The sequence below is a fragment of the Scatophagus argus genome, chromosome 24, assembly GCF_020382885.2.
Source record: "Scatophagus argus isolate fScaArg1 chromosome 24, fScaArg1.pri, whole genome shotgun sequence".
In the NCBI taxonomy this organism is placed as follows: domain Eukaryota; kingdom Metazoa; phylum Chordata; class Actinopteri; family Scatophagidae; genus Scatophagus; species Scatophagus argus.
In genome coordinates, this window is record NC_058516.1 from 10,687,908 (window position 1) to 10,708,099 (window position 20,192).

The 20,192-nt window shown below is 42.0% G+C and overlaps 1 protein-coding gene and 1 long non-coding RNA gene across 4 annotated transcripts in view; one reads left to right on the top strand and one right to left on the bottom strand.

Moving 5' to 3' along the window:
* The window catches only part of atp11a (ATPase phospholipid transporting 11A), a 39,616-nt gene extending 32,668 nt beyond the window's left edge, over positions 1 to 6,948 (top strand). Inside the window, exons 28-31 of one of the 3 annotated variants that reach the window (XM_046382314.1) lie at positions 146 to 249; positions 330 to 495; positions 1,722 to 1,822; positions 2,690 to 2,817. In XM_046382314.1, coding sequence (XP_046238270.1) covers positions 146 to 249; positions 330 to 495; positions 1,722 to 1,811 — 360 coding nt within the window. In that variant the 3' untranslated portion in view covers positions 1,812 to 1,822; positions 2,690 to 2,817. Of the gene's footprint in view, positions 1 to 145; positions 250 to 329; positions 496 to 1,327; positions 1,471 to 1,721; positions 1,823 to 2,689 lie in introns of those variants that run through there. The other 2 variants (XM_046382313.1, XM_046382315.1) reach the window with 2 other exon arrangements.
* LOC124055513 lies at positions 10 to 20,075 on the bottom strand. Its single transcript, XR_006842686.1, has 5 exons — positions 19,683 to 20,075; positions 7,780 to 8,086; positions 7,578 to 7,672; positions 4,956 to 5,050; positions 10 to 229 (listed from the first exon to the last, which is right to left on the bottom strand). It is a non-coding gene; the product is annotated as an uncharacterized LOC124055513 (long non-coding RNA).
* Between the last annotated feature and the right edge of the window lie 117 nt (positions 20,076 to 20,192).

Sequence of the window (20,192 nt, forward strand, 5' to 3'; positions counted from 1 at the left end):
CCCCACACACACACAAACACACACACACACACACATAGAGTCTGTGCAGCGCCTGTACTCACAGCAGCACCCGAGCGAGGCCTGGCATCGTTAAAGCGAGCTGCGGCGTTTTGACGGGTCTCATCTCTCACCTCATCTCTCGCAGTTGGCTCTAGATACTCATTACTGGACTTGGATCAACCATTTTGTCATCTGGGGCTCGCTGATTTTCTTTGTGGTCTTCTCTCTGCTGTGGGGCGGAATCATCTGGTAAGCTCAGAGAAGAATGTCATTATTTTTATGCAGCATAAAAAGTCAATGAAATAAACGTCTCATCCCATCCCATCCAGGCCCTTCCTGAACTACCAGAGGATGTACTATGTGTTCATGCAGATGTTGTCCAGTGGTCCGGCCTGGCTCAGCATCATCCTTCTTATAACAGCCAGTCTGCTGCCAGACGTGGTGAAGAAGGTCATCTGGAGGGCGCTGTGGCCCACCACTACTGAACGTATACAGGTGGGTGCGCACATAACGTGCTGTCGAGCGTGTGTTTACGTCAGACTAACTTGGGAAAGTACTTAAGAAAACTAAACGATATAAACATGCTAAACAGATATTTTCCAAAGGAATGCAATAATCGAGGTAGATCACATTTGATATAGATGCCTTGGTAATTTTGAGCATTTGCTACACTGAAAAATTCATTTTCAGGATTTAAAGCCTTACGTTTTAATAACTAAATGTCAAATGTCTAACTGCTGACCGTGGATCAGCAGATGTATGCCGGCTTTGGTTACGTCCCTGCTCAGCTGGATGTAAGTGATTAAGCTCCGTCTGTGTGCAGCGCTCTTTTATTTCTAAATCAAAAAAAAAAACAACAAAAAAATTAAAAAATAGAAAGTACAATAGAGACTGCGTGTGTATTAATGGAGAGTAAGAAATGCAGCCTTCAGAGCTGCATGGGGAAAGACAAAACAAAACGCATTGTGTTAATTGTCACTCTGGACTGAAACTGAATCAACTGAATCTGGCTCTGTTGCTGTAATAGGTCCAGCCTCTCTGCTGTAAAAGCACGCGTGGCCTTGTTTCTTTTCCGACAGTTTGCGGTGACGTTTGTACTTTTGAACGTATTTCTTCTCTCCCTTAACCTTCCTTCGCAACTGTGGTTGTGGACAGCTTAAAAACCAACCTGATGAAACCTGTCCACGTGTTTCTGAACCCTCTGTGACAGACTTGTGGCACTTTTGAAAGATGTGGCAGCAGCATCTTCAGAGCTTTAACTTCTCCCTCTCCCTGTTCGCTCATCCCTTTCTCCTCCTCCTCCTTCCTACTTATCCCTCCGCGGCAGACTAAGCGTCGGTGCCTTCCGTCCGAGCCCACCACCATCTTTATGCTGTCTCAGACCTCCAGCAGAATCAGTTTCTAACCCAGCCCTAACCTTGAGGTGACCCTCTGTTTTCCTCCTGTCTCTCACTTGCACACAATCCCTCTTCCTCTGTTTTCATTTTTTTTTTTTGGCATTCTGTTCTGCATGAAGTGACTGTTGTCTAACAGTCTGACTGCATGTTAGTGCATCTGGTTTTACACAAACCCCGAAAAAAACGAACAAACAAGGCGTGTGAGTGTGGCCTCCGTGACCTTTTTCCTTTTGTAACGCTGAGGTTAGACTGTGTGTATTTTTTATGTGGATGTGGTTGTCCTTTAATGTGTCTCTGAATATGTGTGTGTGTGTGTGTCTGCAGTGTGTGAGGAATAAAGGTGGGTTTGACAGAACCCTGGCCTACCAATGCTCTGAATCCTTACTAGATGGAGTAGCTGTCACAGAAGCCTAAGGGGTTTCACGGTAAAACACACACCGATGCCTGCCTGTGTGTGTGTGTGTGTGTGTAAAGGTTGGACTGGGTAATGGATGGTGGGTGATGTTAACATCCTGCAGTGATGGTGGTTAACTTTGCTGTGGTGAGTGGTTACAAACATTTAAACTTGTACCTGACTAACACCTGGGTCACAGTGTGTGTGTGCGTGTGTGTGTGACTTAAAGGCTGGACGTTCAAAGCATTCAGCAGGTATACAGCGCATGGATCCTGTTGGGTGGGTTTTTTACATGGAGCTCTGGCGCCCTCTAGTGACACATTTCAACATTGCTGCAGAGCCAGAAGATTGAACATTCATGCATGGTTATTCATCATGTTCCCATTTGCATGATTTGGTTCTTTTTCTGCTGTTATGTGGCGTTACATCCTGTATTTATTTACATATACTTTACGTACTTCATTGGCTTGGGTTGCATCGCTTGCGTCTGAACAGATTGGATGAGACATCATCATCACAGCTAACCAGTTAGATTAGAAGTTATGCAGCACCTTATTGATTAAACTGCTATTAAATGTTACAGCCGAACTGTGTCCAGGCTCAGGTTACCGTCGTGTCCTTTGCAGTAGCTCATTTGGCCTCTGCCCCTTCAGTCATAACCTCCCAGTTTAGATGAAGCTTGTGCTCTAATCTCTGACATGCAGAAGCTACTGTAAGGATCCCATCATATTCTCATCAATAAGTGGGACCTACCTTGAATAGCCATGTGTCTGTCAATTAGAATACTGGCCTGCTGGGATGATGATGTCTCTCCTCCGCCTGCTCCCTGAGAGCCCTCTGCAGTGCTCCACAAGTAAACATGTTCTCTCCCCCCCATCTCGACCCTGCCCTCACACAGAATGCTGACAAACTCTACAAGGGCCAGCTGTCCGAGTTCACCCCCCTGGCGTCCCTCCACGCCCCGTCCAAGTCCGCCAGCCGGCGGCGAGGCTCTGGCAACCAGAGGCACGCTCCGAACCCTCACAGGTCTGAACCCTTTAACAAGAAAATCATGTTCACACGCTGGAAGAGAGCGCCAGACTACTGCACCTTCACCCCCATCATCCAATTCGCCGACGGCTCCCGCTACTCAAAGCAGGGACATGCCAACAGTGGGGCGGGGCCAGAGACCTCTGTCTAATTTATTTCTTGTCTTGTGGTTTTCTATTCTTATATTATGATATCAAATACAGTGGCATCCATGTGGAAGTGAACGAAATCGAATGTTAAACGCAACGGAAACTGATTTATTTACTAACCTGGGAACTGTGCTATCTGTAATCCAACTGTGTAAGGGGTTGCATTTGAAAGTGACCTGCAAAACTGTTCCCAAGTCAGCAGCCAAGTATGGCACAAAGCTCTATGGGAAGCTGTGGAAAGGACTCCACCCCACAGGGCCTCACTACCCACCACAGTGCACCAAGGGCTCAGTGTATTGATGTCACGACAAACGTGCTCAAGAGCTTTGGTTTCCTCAGCCATATTGTGTCACACTGAAAATACATGCACTGGCCCTTTATGTCCGCTGGCTCTTGACAGCCGGCAGCTGAATTGTACTTCAGTATTTAGGATTTATGACTTTTTAAAAAACGGTTCCGGAGCTAATCATGCTGAGATTGGAACCGTGCTGCTGATGATGCTGATGAAGATGATGACGACGGTTAACAGTGCTTAAAACTGATTCAAGCTTTCTCGTCCTGCCACGTCTCTCACTTTCTTTCCTCTCTGTCCGTCTGCTCTGCCTCTTTTTTCCCTGTTTTTTTTTTCTTAGGACTAACTGGTGTTTCTCGTGCTCAAACGTATTATCTCGAAACACTCCCTAGGACTCCGGGCTCAGGTTCTATAGCACCGTAAGGAAGGCTGTAGTGGAGCAGTGAAGCTCAAGTGTTGGGAACAAGTGGAGCTAAGATGGTCTCAGTATTATGTATTTCATGTCTTAAAGAAAAATGACTTAAGACAGACTTAAGCTCCACAACCAGCGCTTGAGCTTTCAAACTTGCATGTAGGTAGTCTAGAGTGTCATAGATGTGTGTGCTCATAGTAGCTAGCTTGTGTGTTGTACTCGTGTGTGCAGGATCTCCTTCTGTCTCATTGTCCTAAAAGCACTTTAACTGTTTATCTTGCATTGATCTGTAATGCTGTATACAGAGATGAATCTATGTTTCTTGAGGCTTATTGTGTTAGCGATAGAATCCTGTAGAAATGGCCATGTGACAACTGTCCAGCTGCCTTAATGTCGCCTTGTAAATACCACATGACCGTCCGCAATGACCATTTACCAAAGAAACAGAAAGACAATATGGCGTCCTTTGGACAGCAACTGTGGTGCTAGGTAAAGAGTGTGATCAGTGATATTGAGTGGGCATCTGTAGGGGAATTAAATATGGCGGTTATAGAAATGCTCCTGACTTTTAAGGTTACTTGAGTTCACTCTCCTCAAAGCACCTTAAAAATGAACGTACAAAACGTGTCCTCAGTGAGATTATCATAACACAATGCAAGAAGTTTTTCCAAGTGCCCCAAATTACTTGATGCCTTAAATGAACAGTTTTTGTTTTGTTTTTTTTTAAAATGAGATTTAGCCATTTATCGATCAGAGCATAGACTCTCACCAAGAAAGGAATCACGACTGCAGCTGAGACGCTGACGGGAGGCGTTCATTTACAGGAAAGGAGTAAAGGCAGCATCGTGGGGCATTCGCATGGCTCTGACTGACCAATTACTCAAATTAAGGAGGAGAATCTCTGCTTAAAAAACAACAACATGTGGTCTGCATGGTTACATTAAGATATGTCATTGAACCCAAGTTTATCCATTAGCAAAAGTTCTGAAGACTCATTATATTTCTGTCCTTTACCAAAGGACTGATTATTTACATCAGATAGTTCGAAATTTGGGTATCGGATAATCCCATTCATGTCACAGATTTTCTGCCTCCAGATGTGGTCATTGGTTTGTTAGAGGGTCGGCAATGCTCTTAAAAGCCTCATGATGGCGTTACGTGAGTCTAATGAGTTTCATACACTTCCCCTCTGTGTCTTTGTTTCTAGCCTTCTCCCTCTCTCTTCCCGTCTTTTTCTCATTCTCCCTCTGGTGAAGTCATACTCATGTGGACGTTTTCCTACCTCTGCGAGAGCCACCTCCAACATGTCTGATGATCATCTTCCTGTGTCCTCTGCTGCGTCTTCTCCTCCATTCATCCATCCATCCGTCCGTCCGTCTGTCATTGTGAGACAGAGAAGAAAAGATTCAGTTCAGTTCAATTTTATTTATATAGCACCTTATACAATCAAAATTGTCTCTAGGTGCTTTACAGAAACCCAGAGCCTGAACCCCCAAGCAAGCAGACAGTGGCAAGGAAAAATTCCCTTTTAACAGGAAGAAACCTTCAGCAGGACCCGGCATGATGACGTTTCGTATGTTTCATAGACCTTCGTTGAACCAAAGCCTTGTCGCTGCTGGAGATACTCGTAGCTGCTTTACATTAGGTGCCTTGTGGTAGTTCCTCTGTCTCTGCTCGGCTGCGTTTCCTTGCTCTGTGCTAACTTTGCGACTAATATCAGGCATTTGGACCGCAGATGATGGATGTGTGGATGCGTGACCGAAGAGCGACTGCGCGAATGGATAAGTGAGTGAAAAAGGTGAATGCGAAAATGAGGGAACAGTTTTTGTTGTTTTTTTTCTTCTCGCAGGTTATACTGTCCAGGAAGTCTTATTCGGAACAAACACAATCGATGAACAAATGATTGACTTCTTATGCACCAAAACATTCAATGGCTTATGTTTAATACTTGTTTTTTTTATTGTTTTTATTCTGAATGTTTTGTATATGTCCGGGAGAGCATCCATCTCTGAAATGTAAATTTTGTCGTTTTCTATTTTGTATAAAGTGTAAAATTCACCCTTTACCACATTAAGAGTGAAGGTCTCACTCAGTGGTCAGAGCACACTGGAAAGATATCTTATGTGATGTTGTCTTTATTTTAGTGGTGTAGAAAACTTGATCAACTCGATGGGTTTGGAAACTGGAAGTTTTCTTTAAAATTTTTTTGATTGTATTTCCTTTATTTAAACATGTCTAATTCTTCAACAGTGAAAGGAGTTCTTAAGACTGGTGGATGTTGTGGATTTTGAACTTCATTCTCTGGATTTACATGTTAAAGGGTCACTTCACCCAAATTGCAAAAGATAAGGTGGCAAATCCAACCAAACCTTTCTGCATGGCTGGATGCCCCTCAGCAAGACGGTGAGAAAATACAGTGTGTTCTTTTGTAATGTGGGTGAACTGACCCTTTAATGTTCTCAGTGACCTCTTCCTGACTGAATTCAATTTTTCTTTTTTTTTAAGGGGGATGTTTTTAAACCAAACTTTGTGCCAGTGTTCAGTCGCTCGAAATCTGACCACATCTCACCTGAATCCATAAGTAATAAGGTCTTCTGTCAAAAACGCTCTCAGACCAAAAAAAAAAACATCATCATAATGTCCAGCATTATGGGGGCAGTGAAACTTTTTGTTGTCTCCTAATGAGCCAGTATACAATATGAACACAGGGCCAGTTTGCTCAGAAATATTGCCTTGCATGGAAATAACCCATTGCAACAAATGTGGCCTCAGAACACTTGCCATGTGGTATTGAATAAGTATTACAATCATCCTGGTTTTACAGATGTCATGTGCACACCCATCAAATCCTTTGAGAGGGGATACGACAGAATAAGCTCCAAAGTACTGGGCTATATAAAAGAAGTCTGGGTGGCAGATTGGCAAAATTTTAAGTGATTCTCTGTGATTGATGTTACTGAACCAAACCTGACTGAATTTTGGCACTTAAAAGCATCTGGAAGCCTGTTTCTTTTAAAGAATTCTCACCATAACCTCCTTCTCTATGTGAGGTGATTGGAGCCAGAGACAGTCAGGTACCTGCTGCATCTCTGTCTGCTGGAGGGCCCCCTTAGAAAACTGTGGAATCCACAGAAATTAACCAGTGCATCACAAAGAAAATCCACAGTTACTGTAGTGCTTTTAAAAAAAAACGTATGTTAGAGATCTTGTAACTTTTTTTTTTTAATTTTGTGTCTTATTTATGTAGAAACAACCGAACTGAGTCGTGACAAAAACAAAAAAAACACTGGACATGTGCGCACAGCTTTAATGATTTCTAAAAAGAGATTTCTGTGACGTTTGCTCAGATACACTCCTGCACTGAACTGTCTCGTCTAATGATCGACACTTTGCTGTAGAAACTCTCAAAGCCATTAACGGTGGATTTAAGGTCTTACTGTACCAACCGCTCTTGTCCTAACTGTCCTGATCTTTCAAGACCACCTGAACTGACAGCCTTTGAACAGAATGTTATCTGTCTTTTACAATGTATTATTGTACAGTGTTCTGTATTTCTCATAACCAACAATATCTATATGTTGCTGTATTCTCAGATGCAGTATAAATATATATATATACATATATATATATATATATATACACACACGCAATATATAAAAATGTAGTTATGTTAATTGATGTACAGTTTTGGGGTCTTTTTATATACAGTTTTTAACAGAGTCATATCAAGATTTACTTGTGGATTTTTGCCAACGTTTCTGTAGCTATCAACGGCAAAGGACTGTACATTTGCTTAAAAATAAAAGCCAGAGATGGAAAATATAAACACCTGAAATGTTGTGATTTTTTAAAAAAATATATATTATTTGTTTATTGCCCCCCATGAGTTAACATGAAATCTCACCTTGGAGCATTTTGGAGCCGCACTTCATGCATCAGCCACAAGGGTGCAGTAGAGCACTTCAGATGCGTTGGGCCTTTTCTGCAGCATTTAAAGATCTGAGATGATAAATCAGACGCTTCTGAAAACTTTCTGAACATCTTAAGCTGTTGTAATACAATCAAAGATATTTAATGAGAGTTTTGAGAGTGTGCGTCTAACCAACCTGTGCTCGCGTATTGCGTGCACTGACAGCTGTGTTGAGCAGACACTAAGAAAAAAAAAAAAGGGGAGAATTTTTAGGTCTAATGTGTTCCCTAAAAGTTGCTTCAGGGCTGCCGTCTGCACCATCTGAGGACGTCAAAAAGATTAGGATGGAGGTTTTGGATCGATTGGATTCTCTTCATCCTTTTCACTTCTCATCTGCGCTGATCTCCACGTCCTCTCCTCCACAGCTGGCAGCCGATGAGACCTGCTAGTGTGTCTGACGAGGATTGGAGAAATATCTAGGGCAAGACCGTCAGAGGTGAAATCTGGGGAAGAAAGAGAGAGAGAGTAATAAATGAATAAAAAATAAATAAATCTGAAAAGTAGACGGTGAAAAGCGCCTGTGTGTTTTCATTGTGGTTGCGCAGACATCTTTTACATTCCCCATGTTGGCTTTATTTCAGCAGCCACATTGCAATGACTCATTCAATCATTTTAAAACTGAGAGCAGAACGACCGAAGTCTTAATGTTTTACCACCTATTACATCAACTCTGCTCGAAACTTAAACTATAAATATACAGTGTGTCTACCGTAGATTTTAATGGTGTATTACTGAGTATAGATTCTAAAATATATAGAGAGGTGGGAGGTCCAATTTAAGGTGTAACCAAGTCCTTTACCTCTTAACCACCAATTTAGGTTTCCTTCATCTTGAACTGCTGTAGGTCGGTAAGCACAATAGTGAGACATGATAACAATTTTTTGCAGGTAGGTGTTTGCATGTGCTCGTGAGCGCCGTCACAAAGAATGTTAGATTAAGGTGAATTCACACCCCCATTCGTATGAAAATACTCAGCACATCCAGTATGTTACGTTTGAAACGGTGGAGACAGAAATGGGGCTGGCAGAGAAATGTCTGCATGTAACTCCAAGGCACTGAGAAGATATCAGTTTCATTTTTCCATCGTGTTAAGAGTCGGCCTTATCTGTCCAAAACTGCAATAAGCAACAGGTGACTGAGAATTGAACGGTAATCTTGTCCCAGGCGAAAAATCCTCTCCCAGTGTGAGATGGGGGTAGAAGGAAAAGTTGGCCCATGCTGACTGCTAACAGGGGTTCCACAGGGTTCGGTTCTTGGCCCTCATCCTCTTCTGCCTGTACCCTCCAGCTAGACCAGAATGCTGCTATTTTCCCACAATGCTTTGGCTCATCAGCTTCCTGTTTAGCGCTCTGAATGAGGACTGAATGTACACATACACACACACACACACCCACAAAGTTAGAGGATCACGTTAGCAAATTTGCGTCTTATCTTGCCGTGGTTTTTCGACATATCTGAGCTTGGATGCGAACTTCACGCAATGCTGATGCAAATTTAAATCTTCTTTGCCCTTTCACTCACACCAAAGTGAGGCAAATATTCACCAGCGATAATTTCATGTGTGTATGTTGTTCCAAATTGACCTATTAGACCTTTTAATGTTCCTTCTATGGGCCTGGTATGAACAATAAATGTGCAAAGACATTCGAAACTAAAAAATGTATAAGATATAAGAAGTATTTTACAGTCATGGCAGCCTTTCCCAAGTGCAGAGAAATTAAGTGTGGGGAATATACTATGATTTGAAGTAGACAGATTACCAATTAGCAATCGGCTCTCAACTACAGTCATTTTGACACCTGTAGCAACAACAGAGAGTGTGTGTGTGTGTGTTCCTGCACATTTAGGTGCCCTGCAGTGGGTCTGACATTTAGGCTTAAATCATTAGACCTAAACTCCCCACAGACACACACACACACACACACACACACACACACACAGTGAATCTTGTCTTGCGGTTGTAATGTCAGCGTGTCTCTATTCACAGCATTAAATGGAGGGAGGCGATGGAGGCATCCACACGTGAAATCTACGAATTAGCTGTGAAATTGCTGTTATTTGCCACCAATTGTTTATGACTCAGTACACACTGAGGCTTTTTTTTTCTTTTCGTTTGTTTTTTTTATTGGGGGGGGGGCTTCTCTTGTTTGTACAAAAGGTTTTCTCATTGCTATGGACAGCCTATTAAAAGGGAGTTAGTTTTTATTTGAGGGCTGATGCACACACACACACACACACACACACTCAACAACAGGGAACGGTTTGATAGTGTTTAGTAACGCAAATAAAAAAAATTAGACTTGAAATATCTTTTCTATTGTTTCAGAAAAGAGTGAATATCTTCTTCTATTATATTCTCTTGCACCTCCAGGCTACATCTTCTCCAAATGAGGGAAATTGTGCAGAAACTTTATTCCATCTGTCTGGTCTCGTCACTTCTTTGTCACTCCCATCAATGTCTTGACACACAATAGAATCAAACACAATGCGAGACTGAGCCTGAAAGACTTTGAGTTAGCTGAAAGCTTGAGGGACTGTACAGGCGTCATCTGCAGTACACAATATAGTACAACAATATACTGTACACACACACACACACACACACTATTTTCTCTGCTCTCTCAAGGCCGTTATGGGATCTTGTCAGTTATTTCCCAGAATAAACACTTTGAGGATCAGGAACGCGAAGCAGTATGTATATCTAATGGTGAAGATTTACACCAAAAATATCAAATAACCCTGCATTCCCACAATGCTACTCAAGTATATATATACAAATAAGATATTTAAATACTGTCTGTTCTATCCTGATCCATTCGTTTCGCAGCGCTGCAGAATTCATTAATTAGAGTAATGAAGATATTATTGTGTCTGCTCCTAATATTCAGCATCATGCGGTGTTACTGTATCTTGCGTGTTTGCAATCGTGGGATGTAACAAATTATTTTCCATTTTGTACAAATTTATACTTGTGGTTTAATCACCTGTTGAAGCTTTGAATGAGCCTGCATAGAAGGTCTGCTCGCTGCTAGTTAGAACATCTTAATTTTTGTTTTGCATCTGAGCCGTGACGTATAACATACACTGAGCTACCCTGCATGATACACCTCATAGACAAAAGTATCCAGACACACCTCTATATTGGGCTGGCTTTCGGGGTTTCTGCTCGGCCCCTTACTTCCAGTGAAAGGAAATCTTCATACTTGAGCAAGACAGTTTGGACAGCCCTGACCTCAACCTCATCCAACACCTTTGGGACGAACTGGATCATCCAAAGCAGTGCCTGTCCTCACAAATGCTCTACTGCGTGAATGGACAAAAAGTCCCACAGAAACACTCCAACATGTTGCGGAAAACCTTCCCAGAAGAGCGGAAGCTGTTACAGCCACAAAACTGTTTGTTTAGAATGAGGTGATGATGAGATGAGAACATAAATTGTCTAAAAGGTCTGCTTCTACAACAAACATTTCCTCCCAGAGATATCTGACCCCAGCCTGGGCCCCGTTGGGTTTCAGTGGGGCCGTCACCACCACCAGGTGATGGCCTGTTTCATGTCGGCGAGGGCTAAATATGGCACAGGGACTGCATCACGCTGCTGACTGTCTCCTCTTACAAGTGCAGAAACAAACTAATCTGATTGGTGTGTATCCTACCCCCCCCCCCAAAAAAAAAAGCTGAACACAGTCCTAGCGCCAATGGCTGTTCTTCTAAGCAGTGCTGTTAGCCACAAACTCCATCCATCTTCTATACCGCTTATCCGTCAGGGTCGCGGGGGAGCTGGAGCCTATCCCAGCTGACTACGGGCGAGAGGCGGGGTACACCCTGGACTGGTCGCCAGTCAGTCGCAGGGCCAACACACAAAGACAGACAACCACACACTCACACCTAGGGGGCAATGTAGAGTAGCCAGTTAACCTAATGTGCATGTTTTTGGTATTGTGGGAGGAAGTCGGAGTACCCGGAGAAAACCCACGCAGGCACAGGGAGAACATGCAAACTCCACATAGATTCGAACCTGGAACCCTCTTGCTATGAGGCGACAGTGCTAACCACGGCACCACCATGCCACTCAGCCACAAACTCATTCCCACCAATAACTAAATCACTAACTCTGCACCGCATTTTGAGGTGTTTGTAAAATACCGCACATAAACCCCATCATCTTCCTGAAGTGTATTCTTTATACTTAGATGCCACTACAATTCAGAGAGAAATATGATGCATTTTATTCCACACCATAACAGCTTTAGTCACCTCTTCAGATTAAGGTTGACAATTTCTTTTTTAAATAACACATAAACAGAAATAGCAATATAGCCAAGTGCAAAAATCCAAACTGCAGGATCTGCGGTATTTTGATAAAGGTACAGGTGTCACATCAAACCACTATGAATGAAGCATTGTGCTGCTACAGAGACGTCCCAACCTATAAATCATATTCTCCAGATGCAGGGGAACATACCTGTTTTGTAGAGACCCCCATCAAATATCACAGCAATAATATGAAAAGAAAAAACAAACATTCTCACCAAAATAAAAGGAATATTTTTGAGGGTATCATTCAGCCATAGCTTATCAAAAACAACATTTTTTGCTTGTTATCCCCTACCAAAAAAAAAATCGATGTCTATCAGTTCAATTCAATTCAGTTTATTTATATAGCGCCAAAGCACAACTAAAGTTTCCAATTAGAGCAGGTCTTGACCAAACTCTTTCATTTATGAAAAGCGATGAGCCTACAGATTTATGTATCAGAACTTAATGAGCCAGTTGTCTGCAAAACAACAGTGAAGTATTTTTACCTTGTGGTAATTGGGTAGAGGATCTGAGTACTTCTTCTGCCACTATTTATTTTTATATTTGGCCTTCTGTTTTGCGCCATATAACTTCCCCTCCATCCCTCTGTACCCTCCTCCTCCTCCTCTTCCTCTTCCCTCTTGTCTACCAATCAGGTTGATTGATTTTATGCCTCCTCTTATCGAGCGGAGCAGCCACTGTCAATAAATGTCGCCTGTCCTCTGGCCCTGCTCTCTCTCTCTCTCTCTCTCTCTCTCTCTCACACACACACACACACACACACACACACACACACACACACAGCAGACCGAGCAGTAGAATTCAGCCTTTGTGCTTTTCAAACTTGGACTCCACATGGATTCCTTTTGATAGTATTGCTTTTGTCACTTCATTAATCTTGACGTATGTTATCTGATCAATCCGAATCCGGGCAGTGGTGATTATTAGAGACGCACATATAACAAAATGTTTTGGTGTCATAAGAAGAAAATTATTTCATTCATGTTTAACAATTCTAAAATGAATAATTTGACTTTATGGTGTCTAAATTTAATTTAATTTCACTACTGTAGGTGAATTTCTTATTATTTTTAAGCCCAAGCAGCCTCTGGTTTAAATAATACTCACTATGCTCACAATGCCAGAGGAGGTAGGTCGTCACCAGTGACACTTAGCCCTGTTTGGGACTATCTCCCAGTGGATGGTTCCACAAAAAGCTCAAGGGGGGGTTTGTAAAACTGATAAACAGCATGAATATTACCGACTTCTGAAGTAAGAAAAGGGTTCACTATTGCCCCTTGTGGCCTTTGTGGGAAATCCACCCACTGAGAATGGCAGCATTCATCAACCCCACTGGTGAGTGGAGTTTTTCCATCGTCTGCCATTAGGGGCAGTGATGAGCCCATGCACACTGCTCAAAGAACGCGGTCGTATGTGATCAGTGTGCTTTGGGCGCAGTCATACCTGAGGTCTAAACAGGCTCTTAGTAAACCATTTCTGATTTCTGTTATTATGCTTCATGGAACTGATAGCAGTGTCGATGTTTTCTGTTTACACTTTACAGGCTAATTAGAGTGGCGCCAATATTCTGATGGTAATTAAGGCTAATTAAGGAGTGACAGCTCTTGCTATTTGTTTAAGCTACTGAATGGACTGGTGGCACAGCAAATATTTTGACTTTTCACAAAGGAGGTGGACTTAATAACAAGAATGGCTAAGTTAAAGTATTACAAAAATACTAAAAAGTGACATGAATGGAATTTTAAATAAGAGAGCTCAACAGTTAGTGCAAAAATATCATCCTGCAGTGTTGACAGTGTTGAAAGAAAAAACCGGAAGGCCAGGAATGAGTCTGCAGGGAGAGCAGATTGCAGCCAATCACCTTCTCAGCAGTACGAACGATACGCTGCTTTCATCCTTAGCGGGTATCACTGGTAAAATGTGTCAGCATATGGTCTCACACACACACACACACAGTCAGGGATCACTAAAGTTGTTGTCTGTGATGACTTTGCCTCTTTAACACAACAAACTCAATTTGCTAACCTTAGCTCCAGCGTCACCCCCACGGTTACTGTCAAACACACCAATGATAAATAGACCAAGACAGCAGAGCGAGACACATGAGACACACTGTGCTTCTATCCACGGGTACTCTGTCAGTCTCTGCCTTATGCCTCGCTCTGTGTGTGTGTGTGTGTGTGTGTGTGTTTAAGTGGAGCTGCTATCGATCTCATATAATTGCTCTGACCTGCCTCACTGTCCAAAGATCTGAGCTGTCAAAGGCCTGCTGATGGACGTGTGTGTTCTGCAGTAAAAAAAAAACAAAAAAAAAAACCCCAAAAACATACTGGACTTCAGCTACTATGCCAGATGGATTGTAACTCAGTGTGTGTTTTGTGGTTATTTGTTTTGTTTTGTTTTTTATTTGATTAATTGATACAAGATCCAAATATCAGGCGATCCACTTAAACTCAAGAATTTCCCTCCAGGGATAAATAAAGGAATTCTGATTCTGATTCTGAACTCTTATAGAGGGCACAATAGAAATACCTGAAGTGAAATAAGATGGTGTAAAGAGCTCAGACATCCAAAGGGAGCCTGGGCTAAAGTTGTTGCTTCTTTGTTCAAACCAACATCACAGAACTACTGCACCTGAACGCACCGCAAAGACTACAGTTGACGGCTAACTAACATGTACGTTCTGCCCCTGTGTGAGAAGAAATAACTCTCCATGCCAGCAGGTGGCAGTAGTCTGAGTTCCATTTGTGTTCCAGATGGCCATGCGGTTGTGAAAATATTTGCGTATGGGAAAGATGGATGAAAAATGACAAGAGCCACCCGTGTGCGACTTCGACTGCAGTTGTTTGCTTGCTCTCTTTTTTTCTGAGACTTCTTTCTGTGCACTGACTCGTTTAGCTGCACAGCCAATCTAAGTGATTTCTTTCACTGAAGGGCTCCGTTTGGCGTGGTCACTTGGCCGAAAAGCCACAATGCAGTTTACGACGTAAAAACTAGCGCCACGGATCCTCGCTGACGGACACTCAGGCTAAATGTCAATTTGATGGGTCAAAGGATGGTCCAAGCATTTGATTAGGTTTTCTGGGCACATCCCACTGGGAGGAGACCCTGGGGTATACCCATAACAAGTTGGGGAGGTTATTCATCAAATCTGGCCTGGGAACACCTCTGGATCCCCAGGAGAAAGTGAAAAACGTCATTAGGCAAAGGGATATCTGGAATACTTTGCATTGCTTGCTTTCTACTTTCCAGTTTGAGTAATAGATCCACGAGTCTGAAGTCTTAACAGAGGCCAAAACACTACAAAGTGGTTCATGAGGTAGCTCTCTTTCATTGTGAAGAAGGTGATGCAAACAGTAGAAATACAGTATGGTGCTCGTGTTATAAATTAATCTACCAGGAAGGTGAGCTTGCACGTATTTGAATAAGCCACACGTCTTATTGAATGGCAATACTTTGGGTCATGGCAAACATGAACCAGGTTCAACTTTTCTGCCAGTCAGCCCTGTATCTTTTAGCCAGAGCCCTCTGCGCTGACCCATTCAAATCAATGAAGGGGCTAGCTTTTCACCCAGCACTGTTGTCTGCTTGAATATGGGTTCGCAGGGTACCGTGTCCCGTATTTTAAAAGATTCATTGTCTGTGATTTTACAAACTCAAGTGTTTTTTTTTTTTAACCTATAAGTTCATCCTTCTTGTGGACTTAATTCAAGTTGAACTAGAAAGAAGAGAGAGAAAAAGTCCAAAGCCCTTGGAGACCGCAATCTTTTCTTTAGCCAAATCAAAAACAGCACTTGGTAGAGCAGTAATGGCTCTTAACATAATTCAAACACCAAATGGATTAGTTATGTTTAACATATTTTTGGTTCCAAAAAAGAATTAAATGATTTCAAACTTTCATTTTGTAACTATCCCCCCCAGTGTTACATTGGAGGGAGGAATAATAATAATAATGTTTTCCCCTGAACACGGAGTAAGCCGGATTTTGTTTCCCAGTCCAGAAAAAGCAAAGCGCAAGGGCAGCACCTACTGCCCCAATGTGGAGTCCTACACACACTAGAAATGGCTTGTACGTGCACATTAATACAATAACAGTTATTAGTTCAATAACCAACTAGTATTTTTGGTACCAAAAAGAGAGGAGAGCACATTTAATTGGCTACTCAGACACAACTCTACATTGAAATACAATGGTTAGACTGAATAGGTTTAAACTGTGATTTGTTAGTCCATAGTAATTTTAGCTGTTGACCCAATTCCAATCGTCCCAACCCTCGACTGATCTACTTCGATTTTGAAATTTAAAGAACAGCTTTGCTCAAGTAGCATGCCTTTTAATTCCTTCTTGTTGCGGACGTTGTTGCGCACCTGACACAGATTTTGATAATAAGCTTTTGGTTTCTTTTACCAAAGACTGACGATTTCTTTTATTCTTATTTAACTGTTGCTCAGAAGCTTTCAGTTGTACAGAACATTGCTTTCTGCAGACCCTTCATACAAAATAACACCTATTCGTGAAGAGGACTTTCAGAAATATAGAATGGTCCCCTCTGACATTTGACTGTACCAAATCAAGCTTTTGTGGCAGGAGATTACAAACTTTGAAAGGTCATATCTTGTACAGCAAAACAACCCCCATCACTAAAAACATTCAATCCATGCATGAAACAAGATGAAGAATGCATGCATTCAAGGAGCAAAGTTTTGAAGGTCCACATTTGTCCATCATGTCTCTTCAGGCTGCGACAGTGACTTCAAGGTATCTGCCCATTTACCTGGTCTTTCTCAATTCACTGGACTAAAGCTGTCACCTCCGGAAAGGGTTTGTCGCATATAAAAAGGAGGCATGCACACATTAAATTCTTTTTGGATAGATTGTACCTGCTCTATTATGATCATCTGTTGTCATGGCCAGGTTGTCTGCGAATACAAGGCTGGGTCAAGTCTAATTAGCATGTGAAATTCATTCCTTTCCATCGCTTCTTTCAGCAGCAGGCTTTCTGGTCTTCTGTGGGAATGGGGAGGCCCGGTTTATTTGTGACTGTGTGTATGTGTGTGTGCATGGGAGATGGTGGGAGATCCCCTTTCCCCCCCAGGGTTATATCATTACATGGATAATTAGGCCAGGTCAGCCAGAGAAAGAAGAAAGCTAGAAGCCAATTCCAATGAATTCAAGAGGACCTCTGTCTGATTCATACTAGTTTTGAAGAAATGTATAGTGTGCGTACAAACTCCTAAGAGATGTGAAAGAGATGAGTCTCTTTCTATTTTTTTTTTCCCCCCAGTGTCACTCTTTAGGTTCATACGTCTGAGTAAACAGGTGACCAAAGGCAAACACTTCACAAATGAAAAGAAAATGCCTTCTCCATTTACTGGAGACTTTTCAATGCACAAAAGTCACATAATAAACTAGACTATCAATCACAAGCATGAAGCAAGATTGCAGCTGTGCTCAGTCGATGGTAGCGTGCACTCTGATGATGTCATGAACTCATTGGTGCTGAGATTTGGAAAACTTTTAAACAGCCAGAAGTTCTGCGGGTGTTTTTCAGGCGTTCACTCCTTGGAAGGATGCTGCCTGTGCAAGTTTTGTTCACTCCATCATTACAAGGCCAGTGCACCAAAGTAGTAACCAAAGCTAATGCTATGCTAACTCTAGGGCTGCAACTAACAGTAGCTTTTGATATCAGCTGAGTTAAAATGTCTATTGATTTCTGAAATAACGAGTTGTGACATTTGCTTTAACATATTATGAACAACTGACAGGCAGAGATGGGGCGTCCACTACCAGCCCGTCAACCTCATGGTGATCAAAAGACAAACACCGAAGTGTAAAAGCAACAACTAGACGGACTATTACCATTTCCGCTCTTTGTGATTAGCTAAGCACTGTCTCCATTTCAAGTCAGAGGTCAGAGGTGTCTATTGGGTGAATTCCAGGAAATAAAATGCTCAACTTCAATTTTAATCAGTGGCCTATGTCCCACTGCAGTTGCAAGAACAATAATTTCATCTCACATTGTAGGATGTTTGATTTAATTTAGAGAAACCCGTCATTCCTCTACGAGCATTCACTTGCGCTACTCAACCACTGCACCCTACAACATGTACAAGTTCTAAATGCCAACAAAGGAGGAGAGATGAATACTGCGGCTCTCTAAGGAATCCATATGTGATGCTTCCTTGGCCCCCCTCACGTCTCAAAGAATCTCAAATCCGCCCCCTCTCCCATGCTTCGGCCTTTTCTTTATCCAGAGCAAAAGTCAGCTCAAGTGCTCTACCTTGTGCAAACATATTAGTATTTTAGTATTATAACTGTCGGCAAGATTAGGGGCCTGAAACACACAAATTAACCTTTAATTCTGCAGATATTCTGTTCCATAGTCACCAAAGAGCATCAGCTGTCACAGACAACCTCCGTTGTATGGGTGACCCTCCAGACCAGCCTGGTTTTTCGATTGGTTGTGTTCAATTTGAATTGAATTTGGATGGGTTTGAGGATGATAGCCTGCTATAGTGCATCGGGTCTTCATAGGTACACTTTGAAAGAACTTTCTTGAAATGGGACCCATCTGCAAACTACAGTCAAAGGTGAAACTGACCCCTAAATGATACGAGCCTCAAGGAGTTCTGTGTTTTAGTCATGTTCTGATATCCCAAATGTAAAGATTTCTATTTCACTGTCTCCCGCGTATTTACTGTAACTGCCTTTATTTGGCTACCACGAAAGGGTCGAGTCAAGGACTAAAAAGTCAAGTTTCTAGACTGTTCTAAAGCACAAAAGCACCAAGCTGATCGATAGAATTCATTTTATGAATTTCTTTTAAGGGGCATCAAAGGAGAAGATCGAGTGAATGCCAGACTAAGAAATAAAAAATAATAGTGTGCCAGAGAAGGTTTGAAGGAGCAAGGACAAACAACCAGAGAATAGAGGATCTTGATATCATTGTATATAACTGTATGTCTGCCTATCACAGGTAATATTTTCCCATTACAGTAGCTAACCTTGTATGTAATCAATTGGTTTGGACTTAGGACTCATATTTCTCGTCATCCTTTCATTTAACTGGGTTCACTTGAAGACAAAGACCTCAGTGACTGAATTCAAACTCATACGCTCTCTCATATGCAGCTAAACTCCATCCACACACACACACACACACCATCTAATATGTTTACCTCTCTTCACAGCCCTCAGTCGCTGATGAATTGATCCAATCTGAGCAGCCTTGGAAAACTGTATTCACTTTTGTTAGCATTCATTCTCGTCTTTCTTCCTCATCTCTCTTTTTCTTCACTCTCTGCCTCTCCAGCTTTGTTTTTTTTTTTTTTTTTTCCCTCCAACTCCAACCTTGGATGCCTCTGAGAGCTGCTATTCTCAAGGTGGAGCTGCTGACAATAGGACATGTCTGGAAGGCTGTGGTACTTGGTGAAGTTTTCTAACCTTCGGGGAGTTTTCAAGGATTGTGAAGCTGACTACAGTATCAACACAGGCCTGGCTGATGTATTCCAAGCCAACTGGTGTAAATTCCATTTCTTAACTGCAGAGCTTCTTCCCCGATCAGGAATAAAATATGTTTACTATTACCTAACATATGAGCATGTAATGTAAGGTTAAACTGACAACAATAAAAGAGTGAGTAGTAATTGCAAAGTCTTAAATTTTGGTATTTTTTTAAACCTTGCGCCTAAATTTTGGGAGTGTAAATGATTCGCACTTACCAAAAAGTTTTGGAACTGGTCCAGTAGATCATCTCAGATGGCAGCTGCGATGCTCATGGTGAAGTCTGAAATCTGCCACTTGGGGATTTGTTGCAGTTGCTTCCTCATCTAGACTGATCAGATAAATATTCAAATATTCAATTCAGCCATAAATACATGCTGGAGGTTCCTCTCAGCAAACTCCTAACTCTTCTTTTAATTTGGAGGAGACACACAAGCAGAATTTTTTTTTTTGTACATAATATGTGTTTTATCAATATAACACAGCAATGACAAGAATCCATGTGAGTATTTGTATGTTGCACTGTTCTTGTTCCATCAGTTGCTGATGTTTTTTTCCCCGAACAAGGTCACTGCAATACTGTATTCGCACACACGGAAAAATAAATATAATGTCTCCCCTTCCTTTTCTTAAGCAGAAACGGCCGTGAATTTCCTCAATTCTCATCTGCGAGGACAAGTAAGTACACAAACAAGAACACATAATAACCTCCCTCCTCCTCCTTCTTC